The sequence below is a fragment of the Neltuma alba genome, unplaced genomic scaffold (genome assembly GCF_004799145.2).
Source record: "Neltuma alba isolate B1F8T4 unplaced genomic scaffold, ASM479914v2 tig00011342_pilon, whole genome shotgun sequence".
Classification (NCBI taxonomy): Eukaryota; Viridiplantae; Streptophyta; class Magnoliopsida; order Fabales; family Fabaceae; genus Neltuma; species Neltuma alba.
In genome coordinates this window covers 11,928-33,465 of record NW_021636043.1, presented here as the reverse complement: position 1 = coordinate 33,465, position 21,538 = coordinate 11,928, and the positions used below count along the sequence as shown (strand labels likewise).

Sequence of the window (21,538 nt, the reverse complement as noted above, 5' to 3'; positions counted from 1 at the left end):
TCATAGTATAGGTCTTCACAAAATCTCTGCACCATTTAAATCTGACATAAACAATCTAATTAAATCTTCACAATATCTCTTAAAAATATCCAAGAGAGCCATTTTTGGTGTGATTATGATGCATTGGCAGCAGAAGGGTAATGCAGCAAATATTGGAGATGGAATATATTGAGGTCACTACGATGACACAACAGCCTAACAACTTTTGGCAGCCTTCCTCTTTGTTTTCACAGCTTGTCCCTTTTGCCATCTCCAAATATCTCTTCCCAATATTTAATATTATACCCAACATATTATCATACCTTTCTATGTCTTCTTATTTTCATGCACTAAACGTACACTTTTGTCAGATTAAACTATTTTCAATATAATAACAAAGGCAAACTTGTATTGAAGGCAACTTGAGGCTGTACAAGCTATGAAGGGTACGCTTCCATTTCTGCCTCTCTCTCCCCAAATATTCTCTCTCAAGATTTGGTGATGTGACAATTAGCCATTAAACAGAAAAAGGTTTTAGTGGATCTCACAAAAGGGGGTATGAATTATTTGTTAGAGATTATCAAAGTATTGCTTTATTTGCTTCGCATTCACATTCAGAACAACCCCACTAATTAATTAATTACTTCTAATTATTGTACATCGATGCTTTGCTTAATTTCACCAGCATGGAAGCTTCCTCCTTCATTTATCCTTTGCAAATGAAGAACCATGGTAGGTAGGGATTCACCTTCAACTTGTATATTATAGGACTAAATTGAAAATTAATGATTAAGCCAAAAATGTAACCTTCCCTACTTTATTTTTTGACAATTTCACTCGTACAATCCAAATAGCACAACTTACTACCAATTATATACTTTAATTGAAAAGGAAAATAATAAAACAATTTCTTTTTTTTTTTTTGAAACTGTTAATTGTTCTTGCACATTTAATTAATAATTTGCATAATGTGCTTAAAATATTAAATCACCACATCCTCTTTCGAAGCCCTGTAAGCCTATTTTGCATTTAAAACGACAAATAATGATTCAAGTTGATCAAACATCAATCTTCCCCGCGCAAGAGATAATCAAGCAGATCTTACAACCCCATCGGACTTTCAATGTCAAGGGCAATCATAGACAGTAGTCTATCAAGATTACTGAGTGAATTATTAATTGAGCAAAACAAGGAAGAAATGGTCCATCACAAGAAGAGAAAATTTTCAATGTATTTCATTTCCTTATTTCACTTATTCATAAGGATTAGATGATGATGAATTTAAACAAACTTTCAAAACACTTCCTCTTTACAAGTTGCTCTAATCCTTTCAAGATATACTCAAACAAAAAAGAAAAGAATTAAGCAATGATATACTGGCATTGATTTTAGCCTTCATTCAGAGAATATACACTTGAGAGTTTAAATAAGACTCCCATTTACCTATTCAACACGAAGCCATGTCAAAGAAGGGAAAACATAGCTATATAGATAAGAACCACCCAAACAGGAGCTCTTGAGTCTGACTTCGCTGGCATAGGTCACCTAGTAATCTGGATTCATTCCCAAGTCATCAATATCATAGAGTTAGCAAGTCCTGATTCCTCTAAGGTCGCATTACTTTCATAGTCCAGCACTTTGGAAGCTCCTGGAATTGATTGAGTCAGCCGAAATTGCTTCACCTCACCTTCCCCCAGCTGAGCGGAGCAGAATGACCACAGAAGCTGTGCAAGGCAAGAGGCATCCATGAAAGTCTTTACATAACAGGAAATATACAACCAACATAACAGACATATTTGTTTGCACCTATTGGCGAGACAAAAGACCTAAATTTGGGTCCATTAGTTGACTAAACCGTTTATTTCTGATTGGCACTCTTTCTTATCTTACAGAATTAGATTTGGCTAGAAATATCTTTTGAATTTATTTTGTCACTGGTTGTTCCTCGATTGTGAGACCTGATAGCCACCTTGGCCCAATATTTTGTAACCTATCCTATTCGGATAAACTGAATGAGAACCATGCTTTTAATTTCATACACGTTAACAGAACCAAAAGGATAGCCGCCACACAAACTGGGACCCTGGGAAAATACAGATACTGAACCTAGGGCATCTGAGGTTTAAGTATACAAGTCCAATCAATGAAGACAAACAGGTTTTGACCAGAGACCCCTGAACTCAAATAGATAACCAAGTGATAAGAAAAAAGAAGGCCTATAAAACTTATGGCAATCCTAACCAAGTAACTTAAAACTATTTTAATTAAATGGGTGATTCCAAGCAAAAGCTCGTTTAGATGTTGAATTGATGGTGGTCAAGGACCAACCATGAAAAAACATAGCAGCACAGTCCAATGAAATCAGGTATAAGAGAGAACAATGTTTACCTGAATTGGATCAGTCCGTAAAAAGTTGCGCTGCACACGGCATCCATCAGGAAGCCGGATACCGACTCTGCATAGGAGATTCTTATCGCCCTTGGGTTCTTCAGGCAGAGGAGGGTAGCTGGGGGCCAAGACAGTTTCCTGTCCTCGGTCAACAGACTCAGCATCCTTATCTACTCCAGCCAATGCACTTGATTCTTTCATGCCTTCCATTGACAATGCCAAAGCTCTTAACACTTCCTCATCTTCTTCATTACTTTCATCTGAACAAGCCAGGACTGAATGGTCAGATAAGCTAACATGACGATGACAACTACACCAATGATTATCATGATCAATTCAGCACTGAAGAATAACAGCAAAGCACCCCAAATACAACTAGAAATGATTAAAAAAAAAAAAAAAAAAATACAGCATCAACATAAAGGGGTAGCGTGCATCAACTTGAAAGACATTGCAAGTGCCAGTCACACAAATTGTTAATATGTAAAATAAAAAACATAGGTAAATGAAAAGGACAGTTAGCAATAAAAGGCAGTTATTTTGAAGATTGAGTGAATAAATACAAATAGAAAATTACAATAGACCCTTTACTTTTAGTTGGGCTAGAACTTTCTCTTGGACGTTTGTGAGACAAAGTACTGTGATGATCCTTAGGGCCTGCATCCAGAAACGGTAGTAGACCCTAAAATAATACAATTGAATTATCAAATCAGCAAAGGTAGGGATCAAAGTTAAACAGTGCAAAACTTTTTCTCATCATTCTCCCACGTAACCTTCTCATCAGGCCATCAGAAGCTCGCACATATCACATACCTCCAATAAGCTTTCAGGTTGAACCATTCCAGACCAGATGCGCATCTTTTGGCCAGTGATGGGATCAATTACAAGCACTACAGGAATTGAGTCCAGTCTGTAATAAGTGCATACTTTTCTACCTTCAGTTGTATCATCATAAACCTAGGTTCACAGAAAGAATGAGTCAACAATGCCGAACTGCATGACTTAAATATACTGATAACATAATCCCACACACATTATGCACATAATATAAGGCAAACATCACGATAAGTTTAAGCCAGAAAACACAAGACATATGTCTAAACTCCAATCTAGCCTGGATATATGTGTCACTCAAAGTCACATTATTTGTCCCGGTAAAAACTCAAAGTGACATGTATAAGTCATAGCACTATGAAAACTAGGCTGGACCAGTTGATTTGACCACAAAAAGAGAGATAGAATAGATTAGACCATCACATGTCATAACTTGTCCCAAAAGAAATGCTAATTTAAGGTTACCTCCAGCTCCGGCTTAATGACCGCCAACATAAAATGAAACATTGACCCATTTCTTCTATTCTCATTTTTCGGCTTTACCATTTTACCACTTGACCAGTCTAAGAGAACGTAGATATAATCAAGAGAATAATGTGGCTTAGCATAGCAAGCCATGTGCATCCCATCAATAAATCAATCCACATGAAGAGTGAACTATGCCGTTTTTTAACATATTGAGAAGCCTTTTTTTTTGGGGGGGGGGGGGGGGGTAAATAGCATGGTGTGAATATGACTTGAAAGAAAAATGGGAAGAAATCACACACCACAGAACTGATGGGGAAAAAAAAAAGAGAGCAACAAACTGACCTGCCAGAAAATAAAATTTGTGCTAATGGTCTGAGAGACAGCTTCATTGGCCCAAGTATCTCGATTAAGCTTCACAAAGAAAGAAATCAGCCAATGATGATATGCATTGTGTGCATGTTGTTATACCCAATTATGCATTATAAATATATACATTAAAGAAAGCACCAACAATATAATACCATATGTGAGCTGAATTCTCTGGTAGATTGTATATTCACTAAAAGCCATTTATCCTCCGTGGAAGCAGCAATTTTTGCCTGCATTTAGAAGCCATAGTAATTAGAATAGCTCTGAGCCTATAAATATTAAGTTACCTTTTAAAGAGACAAGTATTAAATAGAGCATCCAAAAGTTGCGTCACTTTTTCTTGCGAGTGACCAAGAATCACAGCCCACTCACTTGCAAACAGGAGAAAACAAAAACAGCACAATAGTTTGAGAATAATCACATGTAAAATGCGATTTCCAACATGTTCTATGGACAACTGACTGCTTGATTCTATCTAGTACAATGGATGAACCAAAAATGATTTGGATACATGGATGATTAATTATCATAATTAAGTTGGGCAATAAAACAGTTTCGGTTCAACTTCAATTTTATTTCAACTGAAAGCAAGGAAATGAAATTCTTCTACATGACATCAATGACTAATTGACTGTCTGAAAGCTATTGGCTATCACATAATAGGTCTCAAATCTCCGGTAGATCCTCAATTTTTTGTTCCTCTCCTACACTTCTTGAGCATTCGCCAACTAGACATCAATTGAGTAAGTTGTCTTGAAAAGGTTAGTTGGTTAAATCTTGATAAGCGAGCACGTCATTCAGTAACTTAACAATTAATACCATGCCTACCGTTTTTGGTTCCTTCAAGGATATACCTAATAAATCATTAAGAGTTGTTTGTAACAAAACTTAGCTGTTAGGCCAGGAAAAATCTTGATCATCCATAGGTACTATAGAATGATCTTGCAGGTATGATGCACTACTCGTAGTATTTTAACATTCCCCTTTAGTTGTCCCTGCCAGAATCTAACTAGAGGCTGCTAGTGTTATGCACGTAACTAGCAAGCAAGTCATTTATTTATAGGTTCACTACTTCAACATTGCAATATCCCAGTCTACCACAGACTGGGATTCAACAGAAGTTTTTGCCACACCACATCCAACCATTACCAACAATGTTTCCAAGCAACACCTAATATCATAAAATTATTAAGAAAAAAATATATTTAATATTTCATTATCCAAACACTAAAAACAAGGAAACCCATTTACCTTATCAAATGGACCAGTGAAAAGCAAATGAAAAGGAGGGCGATATAAAGAGGCAAGATTGTCACGAGAACTCTCTGCTGTAGAGACAGCACCTTGCTCTGACTCCCAAACCCCTGGACGTCTCATTTCCTCTTCAAAATTTCGGAATGCAACTAAAGAGCTAGCTTCTTGTGAACGAGGTCCCATCCTTGATACTCTGCACAAAGGCCACCAAAAGAAAAAAAAAACTCAATTAATACTTTGACAAACGAGAACCAGCATTGCACATTAAAACACAACAAAAGATAAACAAAGACATTAAAAAACGAAAATATTCTTGGACAAATGAAAATATTAAAAACAATTATCAGATACACTTGAACAGGGGGGGAAATGACTGAAAGCCCCATTTTAGAATCTGACTTCTCAATTCGACCCATCATAGAATTGCTTTCTCTATTTGGTTCCTCATAAAATTTCTTTCTCAATTTGATACCTCAGAAAAGGGTAGCTCTCAATCTAATTCTCACTCAACCCCCCCCCCAAAAAAAAAAAAAAAAAAACAACAACAAAACAAAAAATCAGTTCTCAAATATAAATTATCATCAATGAAATCCTCTTCAACAATATACTGCAAATGAAACGGGCAGGTGCGTTCGCAAGTGACAATGACTTAGTCTCCAAATATGTAGATTAATAGAAGATTGAGGATTGGTTCCATTATGATAACAATTTTCTTTAAATGAGATAAAGATTATAAATTAGAGAACACAAATAAAGGAATTCTATGTGAAAACCAAGTTGGGAAACACCCAATCTATAAGGGATCTTTAGAAAGGGGGGAAAACAAGAAGAGAAAGAGGAAGAGGAAGAGTGCAGGCAGCTGTCTTTTTTCAAAAACAAAAGGAGAGACTTAGAAGGAGTCGTTTGTGAGATAAAATCTTTTCAAATACAGGATGTCACGTTTCAATAAGGTACAGAAGACAAAATGAGAGATAGAAGATGCAGCATTTAGTTTCTAGTCAGATTAGCTAAGTAGAAACATGTTTTGCCTGTTTCATGCAGCTATGAAACACTGTTCAGATATAACAAGGCATATCAGACATGCAAGTCAAAGGATGACAAAAGCAGTGAATATACATCTTGATTGAAATAAAAGGCTTCAATCACCAAGGAGAGCAAAGGAAAATTAAAATAAAACATACCCATACAGCATTGGATCATCATAAAGGGTTTCCCTCTTAACAGGTAATGGAGGACGTACTTCGTCTCCATCATCACCACCGCTACTTTCAATGGCAGTATCCTTTCTTTGTTCACTGAATTAATTATAAAAAGGAAGCAGCATTAAAAACAACCAACAAATGATATAGATTTGGGCATAAACAATGGAAGTCAACGCCTATATTACCTTGAAGGGCGACCAGTCCAGGAATCATCATTTTCTGCAGGAGGGTTATGTGATGGTGATAGCTGTGGTCCTGCCCCACCTTCATTACCAATCAAAAACAGCTGGATAGCTTCCTCTAGTTTCCAACTTGTGGCCTGTCCAAACATCATTCTTTAAAATCCTACTTGATAGTAACTTATGCTTCAACTATGTAAAAGATAAATTCATGATAATTTTTCCTTTTATCTGTTCCAATTATTACTTATTTTTTTCTGATTTCTCAACTCAGCACAGGCTAATGCTCTAAGGAACGCCTTTGTATCCAACAAATCTCAACCCGCAGTAACACTTGTCTAAGATAGTCATCCAAATAAGCTTATTTTTCTGCCTTCCTCCAAAAGTTAAAAAAATGTATAATTCGACTACCCATCAGGAAAGCGCCTCCCAGCCGCAAATGAACTGGCTGGTGAGGATCTTTTTTTTTTTTTTCCATCACTGACATTCATCTCTACGATGCGGAATACAATATTCCATCCAAATCAAGGAAATATGTATAGAAGCATAGACGCTCAAAATAAAATTGCAAGCGCGCCCAATTCGTTTCCAGGCGAAAAACAAAAACATATTCTAGATCAATAGATGAAGGAGAATTGGAAATATGGATTTTTTTCTCACATTTTTAGAGTAAATTAGATTAGATAGTCAAGAGAAGAGAGTCGTAATGGAAGAACCTGCAGGAATTGTCTGGCCGTCTCTGCGGTTTGCCCCTCGGCAACCTCTAAGAACGACGAGACCATGATTTGTTGATCGTTCGGGGACAATACTCCCTCCATTGTTTCTCTCCGAATCGAAGTCCTGCAAGCTTCGATCTGGCGATCGCTCCTAGGGTTTCACAAGAGTGAAGCTTTGCACTGCTAAATTCGACGAGAAACTGAAGAAAATACAACTCACCAACTTTTTTTTTTTTTTAATCTGGGAAATAACAAGAATTCAGACAAAAACTATTTATACCGATTCATCGGGAAAAATCAAGAAATAAATAAATTGCATAAGATATTCTGCATTTTATTACACAGTTTTTATTTTTTATTTTATAAATATTAATAAATCTTCCTAATATATAATATAATATTACTTTATATGTCATCGTTCAATCTTAAACAAAAAAACAATAATTTCTTTTCGTTCAAAATAAGAAGAATTTTAGTATGAACTTATAAATTAAATATATGTATTAGTTTAAATGATAATTCGATCCGTAAAATTTGTTTATTCCCTTTCGGTTCCAGCTTCCAAGTGATAAATGATGAATATGATAGATCGATGATTTTAAAATAATTTGTTTAATTTTCATCCAAAAAAAATAATTTCTCTAATAATTTGAAGTATTTTAAATTATCCGTTGGCACAAAAAAGATTTTAAATTATCCACACAAAAAACCCTCTTAAATAAATAATATTGCCTTGGGTACCAAATATACCAGGGATCTTCAACAAGGTTTACTTATATGGATCCAAATTATATGGTCATTTGTTATGCATTACTTGTTTTTAATCAAACTAGATACAACGAAAAATATGGTAGGTCATTCACTCATGTAAGATTTGACATGAGAGGGGAATTCACTTGTTAAATCACCTGGATAACTGGGAACAAATCTAATTAATTAGTAAGTCTTTATTTTTTTTTAAAGAATCTCACAAAAATATCTTTAAATTTAAAATTCTAAATCAGTTTTGTTCACTACATTTTAATAATAATTGATAATATTTAAAAAAACAAATAACAGCATATTTTTCTACTTGTTTACAATTTGAAAATTTAAAATTCCAAAGGTATTTGTTTAGAATTTTTCTCTTTTTTTTTTGTCGTTATGTTAATTAATAGAATTGAATCTGGCAAACAGACAAAAATTATACTATTGAAAAAGAGGAAAACACGACATAATAAATCTGGCCATATCTACCACCCACTTTAATTCTAATTCTAATATTCATATTATGTGGACCTGAGAAGGTTTTTTTTTTTAATTAAAACTTGATAACATTATTTAGAACAAATAAGACAGTTACAGCTATCCTCCTTCATCATTGTCCTCCTCTGGATTCAGAGGTGAAGGTTGATGAATGATACAAAAATTGCTCTCTATCCTACGAGACAATTTAGCAAGAAAATCAGCAGTATGATTGTCCTGCCTGTGAACATGAAAAACCTATCTAATCCCTATGAAGCAAGATCCTAGCATCATTTATAACATCTCTAAAAGGATGCTCACGTCTACTACCCTGAGAAGTTTGAATATAACTGTGGGCTTCATGTATTTAGAGTTTTGGGATTCATGTGAACTTATGTAATTCATGTATTTTAGAACTAAAGCACAGATTGGGTTTTAGGCACACATGCAATTAAATAAAATTTAAAATTTTACCAAAACTTTTTGAGATCCATGGTGATTTCTTAAATCAAACAGGAAAAAAAAATTGAGACTTACCAATTTAATTAAGTTCGATATCCACACGAGATCACGAAAGATGAATCAAAACCCAGGATAACGAGAGTGATGACTAACTGCCTTTATTTATAAGTCATGGGGGATCCTTGTCCTACATAAATGTCAAATTCAAATCCTTAAATATCTAATTCAAATCTTAATAAGATAAATATTCAATCCAAATCCTAATATCTTATAATGTTTAATCATAGTATCTAATATTATCTAGTCTTAATAATAATTAAATACGCTAGCCCTTTTAATCATAAGAAAATGACTCAAGTAACGTTTTTCTCAGTCTCTCTCTCTCTCTAAGTGATTTCTTATAATTCGATTTCTCTTTTAAAAAAAAAAACAACCGCCTCTCTATTAATTAGGTTGCCTCTTTAGTCACTAAAATAAACCCTTAATTTAATTTAAACCTCATATTTAAATTAAATAATAAATTATATACGAATTTTGTATATTGAATATATAAAATTCATCCACCACGATTAACAAAAAAGAGAGAGATATTATTATTATATTTTTCTTATAATGAACATGGATTCAAAAATTATACATAATATATGCATATATATAAAAATATATCATATATACATTAATTTTCACCCTATCTTTAATAGAATTTTATCTTTCTTTAGTTTTGGGTCTTCCATATGAAATATTTTTCAGAACAAATCTTTTAAGGATATCAAATTCTAAATTGGACATAATATTATTAATTTTTTCAAATAACAATATAATAAGATAATATTATTTCACCCTAAATAATATTATATTTTTAGTCCAAATTAAATTAAAAGATCTTTTGGATTTTTCTCATTTATTAAGAACATTTTCCGATTAAATAAGGGCATATTATATTTATTAAATTTGAACACTTTTTAAATTCAATGGATCTGGATGTCTTAGTATGTGGGGTTTATGCCTCGAAGACCTTTTTTTTTTTTTTCAATGGGAGGGTTAAATTGTTAATATCACCGGAGAAAAAGAAAAAAAAAACAAAGAAAGAACGAACTCCTCTCTCATTTATTCTTTCTGGGTTAATAATTTATCCATGCACTTTTTCTCCTTGAAGAATTGTTTTATCTTAAGGGACAATGATACACCCAAAATAGTTCAAAGGACAGCATCTAAAAGTGACACAAACAACTTATTTTCTCTCTACATGTTTAGAGTAGTTTATAAGTAGTTTTTTTAATTATGATTTATGAAATATAATGTAAATATGTGAGGAAAATTTTATCTCAACTTATATAAAATTTATTTATAAGTGTTTATTTAAGTGATGCCAAGCGAGTATTCTATCTATTTAACCAATAGCTAAGGGCGTATTTGGATTAGTATTTGGAAAGGATGCCGGTCACAAAGTGTGAAATATGAGTTGAAGAAAGATATGGAGATTGAATTTTGTTTGGATGAGTGATATGCTAGAATAGAATAACTTCTAAGCTAAAAGCTTCCTCACCATGAAAGTTTTTTTGAGGTGCTTCTATAGTTATAGAAAAAGTTATTTTTCTACTATGGAGAGAGAAGAAAAGAGACAAGGAAAAAGGAATGAAAGAGAAGGAAAAAAGAGGAAAGAGAGAGAAGGGAAAAGTATTATGAGGTACTAAGAAAAAAAATTTAATTACCAAGAAATATTAATGAAAAGTGATGTTTTATTTTTTCTCAAACTTATCATTACATACTTTTTAATTGTCAACAAACTTTAAGGTAATTAAATCCCTTACTTAAAACCTAATTACAATTCTCTTCAACTTAAACGTGGGTTTAAAAATTAGCCATACGAACGGTATAGAGCTTGTTTGGCCCAACTGTTGGAGGTTCGTAAGTTACCTTTTTTTTTAAAACCAGATATAAGTTTGAAAAATTTATGGTGTTTGAATTGGTGGTAGAACAATAAGATTTTTGCATAAAAAACTACAATAAGCTATAAGTAAAAACTACAATAAGCTATATTTTTAAATATGCCCTTATAATAAATAGGGATAATTAATCCACAGCTCCTTATAGTTTCAAATAATTTTAAATCAGGTTCTTATAGTTTTTTTTCTTTTTATCAGGTCCTTATACTTTCATCTGTTTTTAATTAGGTCCCTGAATTTTTTATTCTTTATTTTATAAATTCTAATAGTACTATTATATAAACATAAAACAGTATATATTATTTAATATTAGTTTATAAACAATAATATTCTAAAGATATTGAATTATTATAATGATTTTAATTTTTCCAGCAAAAAAATTAATTGTTCTAAAAAAATTTCCTGAATTAATTAATTCTATTACTTTTTTATTACATAATTATTAATTTAATTTAATTATTAATATTTCATATTTCAGTATTAATCTATTTAATTAAGCTTATATTTAATTAATAAATAAAATTAAAACTATATGGACCTGATTAAAAATTTAGTGAAATTATAAGGACCTAATTAAAAGAAAAATAAATACAAAGACCTAATAAAAAAAAGATAAAAGTATAAGGATCTAATAAAAAGAAAAAAATTTATAGGAATCTGATTCAAAATTCGTTGAAACTATAAGGACTTGCGGATTAATTAACCCTAATAAAAAATAAAAAATAAAATAAAATATATGAGATCAGGAACTTATAAATAATTTAAAATTATTATATTATGTAAATTGATACTTTTTTGTTTTTTATTATTTAATAAAAGTCATACACATTTTAGTAATTTTATAAACTAAAATTACTTATTTAAGAATGATCCAAACAACTTATTTTCACGGACTCAACTTACTTTCACAAACTAACCTATTTATAAAAATTAATCTACACATAAATCACATTACTTAATCTAACTTTTTTTAAAAACCAAATTAAAAATAAATTATTTTTACTGCTGCCAATCCAAATAGCCCATGTTGTATAGTTACCTTACTCAAGACTAGACTAAAGGAAAAGAAAAAAAGTACAGGTTATCAACACATAAATTATTTGGTATTGCAGGTACGTATATATAATGGAGAATATGGATGGATTTAAGACTCTTGACACTGTTTACACAACGAAAGTACCCAATGCATAATAGAGTGAGGGTACAATTATTCTGCAACACAACACATCATGATGTTTCTCCCCCCAGACGACATGAGGTTGAACGTATTTGAGGAGCACTCAGCATTGTTTGCGGCAGAGGCAACGGCGGCGGAACCCACGGCAGTGGCCGTCGGCGAAGCCCTCCGACTGGCACACAGAGGCACAGTTAGAGGACCTCACACATATTCCTCTGAAGCGTTGGCTCGCTGACTCGCACATCCTCGCTTCTGCCACCATTCTTGGCCCCATCCCTGCTAAAATCAGCCCCATGTATCATATCATATTATATATATATATATATATACACACACACACACGTACACAACCACGATCTAAATAACTTCTAGTTCTGTACCTGTGGCCAGAAGCAGGAGGAAGAGGAGGAAGATGGAAGAAACAAGTTGGGGCAGAGAACGAGCCATATGAGGAAGTGACAGAGTAGTGAGAGAGAGAGAGAGAGAGAGGAATCAGTGGGGTTTGATGATGCTGGTGCGAATGAAAGAGGGAGGGAGAAGGTCTTTAAATAATGGAAGAGATGGTAATTAATTAAGGTAAGCATGAGATTATCAATGTGGGTTAATAATTAACCAAATCTTAATCTCTGTGACTTTCATTGGATAATGGAAAATGACCACTCATAAATGCTCTGCCGCTGCTTCTGTCTTAATGTCTCCTGCATTACTTATCGCACTGTGTTTTTGGCTCAACATTGGTTTTTTCATCAGTAGACGTACACTTGTATTTATCACTTAACCAGTGGGGTTGGGTTTCAGGCTGTAGCTATTTCAATCTTTGATCTCATTTTGGATGGAGATAAGAAGACAGGCAATATACATGCATATATATATGTACTACCTTCGCTCCGATTTTTAATATAAGATTCTGTTTAATTTTTATTTTGGTCTTAAATATAAGATCCTAATCTATTTTGTCTCTCATATTTATACATTTTTTTTCAAAGTAGCCCTTCTAACAATGATAATTCTAGTCAATACACTTGATTAGCAAGGATATTTTAGGAAAGACAGTACCTATTTAGGACAAATAACTAACTCAATTTACTTCTTTAATCTCCTCAAATTAGTCAACTGGCTTTTATAATTAGGACCGGAGGTAGTAAACAGTAAGATACAATAACGAGTTAACAACAACCAATATTATCTCATTAACTAGGATCAATTAACTAGATATATAGGCTGCACAACGCCATTGCCAATAACCAAATTTTTAAACAAATTGTTAATTAAAACGCCTTGCTCATCAATAATCTCATTAAACTTTGGTCTTCTCTTAATCTTTTTTAGAAGACTTTGTATTGTTCAATCTATTCTTCTTATCGATGCGTCCATGACCTTCTTTGTACATGTACAAATCACCTCAAACAATTTTCTACCATTTTTTTGGCCAATGGATGCTGCTACTCTAACTCTTTCTTCCCAGATGCTTAATCAAGATCTAAACCTTTATAAGGATAATGTCTTCTTCTTTTTTCCCCCCCACTTTATCTGACTGATAATCACAGGAAGATCAAATTTTCTTACCGACTTCTAATAGTAGTATGGATAACACTCACCCTAGGCCAACACACTAACATGACACAGTAGTACATATGTGATGGGACCGATTGTTGAAGATATCTAATAATGGCGTTTTTTTTTTTTGTTTTTGGTGACGGTGACATGCCGACACTGATATGAACACAAACTCATGTACGTGAAACGTGGGACGAGGATCTTCACATGTGGATCACAGTTCACAGCAGCTTCACTCGAAACATCTTTAATGAGCTCTCATGCAGATTTTCAGGGTTGATGTGTGATGTTCCCAGTTCTGGACGCACACTTGTATGATATCAATCAAAGCATATCTGAAATTATTATTATTCATGTAAGAAAAAAAAAGGAAAGTAAGTAATTACTAATGGAAAAGATAATTAATGAATTATGTGCTGATGTTGGCATAGAACCTGATCATGATCCATCCAGGTTTTTCAGATGAAATATTTAAGATTACGACTAGCTCTGCTTTTATTGAGTTGATGATGATGTCGTTGATATGGCCTTGTTTCTTTCTAAAATACTCATTGGGCATGTAATTTAAGAGTTGATATTGATCTGGACCTATTTTACATATTTATCAATTTTTTTGTCTAAATTAATCCTGTTGATGTTTTTTCAATAATAATTAAGTGGGGGAGGAAGGGATTAAGAAAAATGCTTATAATGTTTTAGAAAAAAAATATCATATTTATCTACTCAAATTAGTTAATAAAATCTTACATCAAGGACAAAAGAAGTGGCTTTTATATGGGTGGGTGTTACGAGGGCAAGCAGTTCCGGACCTTTCATCTTTCCTTCCCATTCTCTTTCCTTCTCTCCTTTTTCTAACCATTGGATTAATATTTCAATGGTTGAGGTTTAAATCTTTTTAAAACTATTATTAAAATATTAAATTATAAAAATAAATAAATAAATTATAAATTATAAACTTTATTAAAATTTAATTTTAATGATTTGCAAATGTACTAAATATTTTTAAATTTTGTTTATAAATAGTTTATAAAAATTAAAATATGAACCATTATATAACAGTTAGAAAAAGAAGAGGAGGGAAGGGGATAAAAAGAAAAGAGGAGAGGTTCTGGACCAGGGTACAAGTAATAATTTTTAAAAAAGTTACATATTAAATAAAATCCATGCAAAAAATTTCATAAATATTACTCCTCCTGTTGTACTTGGAGTAATAACTATTTGATTAATTTAAGTTAATTAAAAAAATTAAATAAATCACTTAATTCTCACAAATGTCCCTCTCTAAAATGCTCCTATGACAAATATCAGAGCTAAAATGGACTTAAATTTGAGAAAAAACTGTATCCAACATGTTTATAAGGTAATTGGAGAATTTGTTTTGATACTATTTTTTATTTTTTATTTTTATTTTCTTCTCACATCTATACCGTATAATATAGATGATGATTGTACTTGACGACTATTTGGGTTGGAGATCAGATAATAATATATCTGTTTAGATAAACTAGTTTACGTTGAGAGTTGTACGTGTCAAAAGAATTTTGTGTTGGGTTACGTGAAAGTTGCTTATAGTATTCACGTTGCGTTCCAACGGATTCGGGATTTCCAAGAAAAGCGAGTCGAGCTTGCTGGTCCCCACAAAGATAAAGGCAGTGTACGAAGAGGATATGGTGATCCAGAGAGTCATCACCAATCGAACTAGAAGAGAAGAAGAGCAGCCCGGAAGAATTAATGATGAAAGAATCTGGCTTGTTAGTGGTGATATTTGCAGTAGCAGTGGCGCCACTGATAGTGTTTGGTGCGGATACATTTAGCAGACGTCACTTCCCGCCGGACTTCGTGTTCGGAGCCTCCACTTCAGCCTATCAGGTTTTCCTCCTCCTCCTCGATTTCCGATTCCGGCGACCTTTCTGGAACCAGCAAAATGTAATAGAATAAAATAAAATAAAAGTCCGCATTTTTAACAAATTAATAAACAGTTAGATAGTATTTGCTGCGCTTTATGCTGTTTTTCTACTGATGGAGGAATATACGTCGTCGAAGGTTGAAGGTGCTGCAAATGAAGACGGGAGAAAGCCCAGCATATGGGATACATTCGCCCATGCTGGTAATAAAATGGCAAACTGAAACTCCGTGCATGTGAGAATTAATATATAAGCATTGTTACTGTTTCCGAATTGCCACTTTGCTTAAGCATTTTTCAGTTGCTTTAACGATTGATGTGTCGAGCTGCTTTCAAGTTCTGAACTTTCCCTATGAATTTCCAAAAGTTCTATCACTACTTGTGATTTTAACTTTCAGGTTACGTAGGCGGAGCTGATGGAGACATAGCAAGTGATGAATACCACAAATATAAGGTCAGTTGATACGCTTTCTTACTTTATAAGTATAATAGGGACATTAGAGCCTTCACAATTCTTCATTGACAAGGCATTTATAGACATCGTGAAAATTTTCATATTTTAGTTCTGTTGATTTTTTAGTTTGTATTGCTTTGTAAATACCTGTATATCTACTGTGCAAGAGTGCGGTAATATGGCTGCCGCGTCTGCACTCAGATGCGCATTTTTAGAGTTTGTTCAAGATTAGGTAGTTTGGCTATGTAATATAGACTCTCTTTACAGCACTTCACTCAATGATGTTATAGTCCTAGTTTTTCTCCATCTCTGTTTCTCTCTGTCTCCTTCTCTATCACTCTGTAAGTTCATTCTGTTGCAGGAAGATGTGCAACTCATGGTTAAAATGGGCTTAGACGCGTACAGATTTTCAATCTCATGGTCAAGGGTTATTCCAGGTGCAAAGAGTTACACTAATTCTCATTACCCTCCTATCGTTTCAAACTCTTTCTCACTGTCTCTCCTCATATGTTTATAGATGGAAAAGGAGCAGTTAACCTTAAGGGAGTGCAATATTACAACAACCTCATTAATGAGCTCATAAGCCATGGTCATCTTCCTTTATTCCCTTGCATACTGTGATTTAATTTGCCCCTTCCAATTACTGATTTTTCTTTTCCATCATACAGGAATCCAACCTCATGTTACTTTACATCATTATGACTTACCCCAAGCACTTGAGGATGATTATGGAGGATGGGTCAGTCAAAGAATTATGTATGGCTTTTAATTTTGAACTGTGATAAATTGTGTTACCGGGGAGTTTATATCAAAAATAGTTTTATCGTGAGTACAATCTGACATATGTTGACATGGTTATTATTGCTTGCAGAAAAGACTTCACAGCCTATGCAGATTTGTGCTTCAAAGAATTTGGTGACAGGGTTAAATATTGGACTACTATAAATGAGCCTAACGTTTTTGTATTGGGAGGCTATGACGCGGGAATTGCTCCACCAAAGCGATGTTCTCCTCCCTTTGGAGTTAATTGTACTGTTGGAAATTCCTCAATTGAGCCATATATTGCAACCCATTACATACTGTCAGCTGCTAGATTGTATAGGGAAAAGTATCAGGTAAACATATATGCACGTGTTGAAAATTAAAATAACCCTTCTTTTTTGTTTGGAAAAATGTAGTTTTCTTATTTGTTAAAAATTCTGGTTTTCTTCTTTGCTACTTACTGAGTTGTAATCATTCAGGATTTAAATTGTTCTGTCCAATTTTGTTATTAGAATAGGGTTAGAGGTTGTGTGTGTGTGTGTGTGTGGAAGGTATGCTAATGGAGATAAACTTTTTCATGACAGGTTGTATAGGGTAGGCTGATAGGCTCTCAATAAGCTATAATTACCTAGGCTTATCCTTTGTGTATATATACCCTCCTCTCGGATCTAATAAAGTGTGCTTTGAATCATTTACAATTGTTATTGCCAGCTAAGATGCTATTTCCAACCCTTTAACTTCACATGTGGCATACTCCCCACATGATGTTTCTATTAAATTCAATCAAATTCTCATTCTAAATTTTTCTAACCACACAAACTGATAAACAAAACCCTTTTATCCAACATTCCTTATGTTAGGGGCAAAAAACCTCAAATTCTGGGGACATTTACTTGGTCTTCTTCTTTATTGAACTTGAGAGAGGAGATATGAGCTTGACATCATTTATTGGTCCAAATCATTAGTTTTAAGTTTATAAAACTTTTCTACATATTCATCTCTTCTCTAGTTCAAATTTATCTAGTTTTTTCCACTCTTTATTCACATTTGAGCCCAACAATCCAGCAAATCAATAGTCAGAAGGAAATTTTGAGACTAGGAACTTGAGTTGGGGACCATTGGGAGTATGCTGTGTGAGAATTTAATGAATCTGAGGTGGCATCTCATGCAATAATGTTGATGGGAAGCCAGAATGAAGGATCTGAATGTCTATTTTTTTGAGGGTATTTTCAATTTCATAAGTTGAGGGAGGTATTTGCAAATGATACAAAATTGAGGTGAATTTACATTCTTGATTATGGTTGTGATAATATAACACACAGAAAAAACGAGTACATTGCAGGATAAGCAACATGGATTTGTTGGGATCAATATCTATTCTTCTCATTATCTTCCTCTAACAAACACCATCGAGGACATAGCTGCCAGTCGAAGGGCCCAGGACTTTTTCATTAGATGGTGATTTCCTCAAATTCACCATGTCTGTCCAGACATCTTATTCCATGTCTGTGCTCTAAGTAGTATAACTTCAAGGAATCATTCAAATGACAATATCACATGTCCTCGCTGGTTCATGAACTCATTGTATGGTCTTCAATCATGCAAACTGATGCTGTTAAGTCTCTGTAATTTTTGAAAAAGTCAAGAGAAGTCTGAATAATTTACACTTACCAGTAAGATTTCTATCTCATGGAGTATTATTCTGTCTTGTGTTAGTTAGCTTAACAAGCATATGTTTTCATGCGTGTTAATTGACGTAGATGACTTGTTTTAATAGAGTTTCATTTACGCTTTGTTGTTGCAGGTGTTTGCATCCCTTGCTACTTGGAGAATATCCGGAAACAATGAAGAAGATCGTTGGTTCCAGACTTCCTTCATTCACGAAAACTGAATCAAACACTGTTAAAGGATCAGTTGATTTCGTAGGATTAAATTATTATAGCGTACTTTATGTTAATAACAGATCAAGCAGGCCACAGATGGACGACAGAGACGTCATGGAAGATATGGCTATAGAAATGGCAGGTAAGTTGAAGGCTATATTGTGTCTAAGATATGCATTGCCACCAATCAGTACAATAGGATCTCTCTCTTTTTTTAAATAATCCCCATCAAATCAATAGGATGATTTGATATTCAAAATAGAATTCAATTGAGCGGAATGAAAAATTAAAACGAGAAAAATATGCATATGTATAATATCCTTTAAATCCCTAATAGAAAAGATAGTTGTTGTTGAGTAATGATAACGAAGATACAAATATTTCATTTATCTCTCTATTTTTTTTTCATAAGGGCATATCTTATTTTTTATGCTATGAAAAGTGAATCTATTTTCTACCAGACTGGCCTTTATTGTACTGCTAGTAATATTGACCCGTGAATGAGAATCTTTTAATTTATTTAACAATTGACTTGATAATTCCAGTACCATTTAGTCAAGTTGCTGATATATTGTCGCTGTTGATTTTTATTGATTGGTTCAGCCCATGAGTTTATGTGACCCTTGTCTTATGAGTTAGCTTGCTAGTCAATATTAATAGGTTGTTGGTTAATATAAATTGTCTATATTTATTTATCAAGTAACTAATTTCAAAAAAAAGCCAAAAAAAAAAAGACTGAGGATTGCCAACTTTCAACAATTATGGTTGGGCTTGATTAGCCTATAAAAAAGCAGTATAAATATTATTACATCATATCCTTAATGTAAGATCTAATTTGTAATTGAACTAGAGGTAATATTACCTCCGTTCCTTAATATAAAAACGAGTTGACTAATTTAAATGGATTAAGGAAGTTTGTAAAGTTAGTTATTTATAATAATTAGGTGTTGTATTTTTCAAAATACTCTTGCTAATCATGTGTATTAACTAAAACTACTATTTAATTGAACCTTTAACATTTGCAACTACTACAATGACTACTTTAAAAAAAATAGATAAGTATAAGAGACAAAGTGGATTGAGATCTTATATTTAAGACCAAATTAAAAGTCAAACTAGTTCTTATATTAAGAATTGGAGGTAGTAGTTCATAGAGATTAGAGGAGAAACCTTCTGTGCTGCACATACTTGTATTAACGCCATCATTATTTGATAGAATCTGTCTTTCAGCTCCAAAAATTATTTTGCTTTATGCTTGTTGCAGGTCCTTTAAATTCTTCGTCTGAGGCATGGAAAGTTTTTATTTTTTATTTGTTTTTTCCATTTTTTCCCCAGAGATGATAAAATAGCCAGACCTTTGCTTGTTGCCTTGTTGGATATGTTTTGAGTAACAATTAACCAGTTGGTTGGTTTTAGTTTCCCATTACCCCTTGGGGTTTACAGGGGTTGCTGGAGTTCCTCAAGCAAGTTTATTTTAATATTCCTATTTACATTCATGAAAACGGTAATTCCTCTCTTTCTCTGTGGCAGACAGCTGAGTTCTTAGATATTTTTTTCCTCCAATTTGATCGCTTAATTACTCCTCAATTTGGTATTTCAATGGATTACTCGTAAATAAATTTTAAAAATTTTTGATGACATGCAATAAAATTTTTGATAGATTATTGATAGTATGTTTTCTGAATGAGAAGGAAATTTTATAATTTGAAACTTTTCAAAGAGAAGAGAGAATCTTTTAAAAAAAAAATTATCATTTTTTCAAGTAAATTATATAATTTTTCTCTATACAAATTTTTATGAAATGGTATGCAACAACCTCTGTAACTATACAGGGCAACGAACACTACGAAATTCTTCATTGAACGACTGGCCAAGAGTAAACTACTTGCAAGCACATATTGGAGCAACGCTTGATGCATTAAGGTAAGCATAAGTGATACTAGCAATTTAGAACGGTCACTTCGATCTTCGAAGTTTATTAACACAATCTCTAATCTCTGTTTTCTTTTTTTTTTTGGGTTCTCTTTTTCATGCAAAAATATTTGACATGGTCAGAGAAATGGCTCCAATGTAAGAGGTTATTTTGTGTGGTCCTTCTTGGATGCATTCGAGTTGTTTGGTGGATAGAGTTCAAGTTATGGTCTATATTATGTTGATATGGATGCCCCAAATCTGAAAAGAAGGCCGAAGCTTTCTGCCACATGGTACTCCCAGTTTTTAAGTAAAGCCACTATGGATCAAGAGCAGCTCATTGAACGTGAGAAGAGTTCATCTCAATTCTCACGTGTTAATTCTTCTAAGTGCACAAATGGTTGTACTATGTAACTTGGATTCCTTAGAATGTCAAGTTTGTAAAAGGCGTCTCAACATAAGAAGTGATGCATTATGATTTATGAGTGTCTCTATAGCTTCTAAAATAGTTCTTGTAATAGTTACAAATATTAAATATTTCATCAAATGATACTTCTAGTTAGTACATATAATTAGAAAGAATATTTTAAAAAAAATAATACTTATTTATTACAAATAACTAACTTAACTAATTTTTTTAATCTACTTAAATTAGTTAATTAGCTCTTATATTAAAAACTAGAGGTAGTATTACAATGTAAAAAAAAGAACTATATCTTTCAAAAGCTTTTTTTTTTGTTTGGTTTTCATGAAACCATAGTTTAAGTGGGTCAAACCATGGTTTCATAAAAAATATGATGTGTTTGGCAATTTAAATCCTAAAACCATGGTTTGAGCTCCAAAAGTGATTTTGGTAAGGTTGCCAAACAC

General features: G+C 33.0%; 2 protein-coding genes and 1 pseudogene across 3 annotated transcripts; 1 reads left to right on the top strand and 2 right to left on the bottom strand.

The window, feature by feature from the left end:
- Positions 1 to 1,178: 1,178 nt before the first annotated feature.
- Positions 1,179 to 7,612, bottom strand: LOC114712263 (plant UBX domain-containing protein 7). 2 transcript variants are annotated; one of them, XM_028896753.1, is made up of 10 exons: positions 7,390 to 7,612; positions 6,680 to 6,813; positions 6,474 to 6,587; positions 5,290 to 5,485; positions 4,191 to 4,268; positions 4,012 to 4,080; positions 3,181 to 3,324; positions 2,953 to 3,049; positions 2,368 to 2,627; positions 1,179 to 1,703 (listed from the first exon to the last, which is right to left on the bottom strand). In XM_028896753.1, exons 1-10 carry the CDS (start codon positions 7,489 to 7,491, stop codon positions 1,539 to 1,541), a joined length of 1,359 nt encoding a protein of 452 aa, XP_028752586.1. In that variant the 5' UTR covers positions 7,492 to 7,612; the 3' UTR covers positions 1,179 to 1,538. The 2 variants fall into 2 exon arrangements, with proteins under 2 accessions (XP_028752586.1, XP_028752587.1); XM_028896754.1 differs by having other exon boundaries at positions 2,959 to 3,049.
- Positions 7,613 to 12,024: 4,412 nt separating this feature from the next.
- Positions 12,025 to 12,684, bottom strand: LOC114712264 (defensin-like protein). Its single transcript, XM_028896755.1, has 2 exons — positions 12,579 to 12,684; positions 12,025 to 12,474 (listed from the first exon to the last, which is right to left on the bottom strand). Exons 1-2 carry the CDS (start codon positions 12,643 to 12,645, stop codon positions 12,302 to 12,304), a joined length of 240 nt encoding a protein of 79 aa, XP_028752588.1. The 5' UTR covers positions 12,646 to 12,684; the 3' UTR covers positions 12,025 to 12,301.
- A 2,615-nt stretch (positions 12,685 to 15,299) lies between these two features.
- On the top strand, positions 15,300 to 21,108 carry LOC114712265 (beta-glucosidase 11-like; annotated as a pseudogene).
- The last annotated feature ends 430 nt before the right edge of the window (positions 21,109 to 21,538 follow it).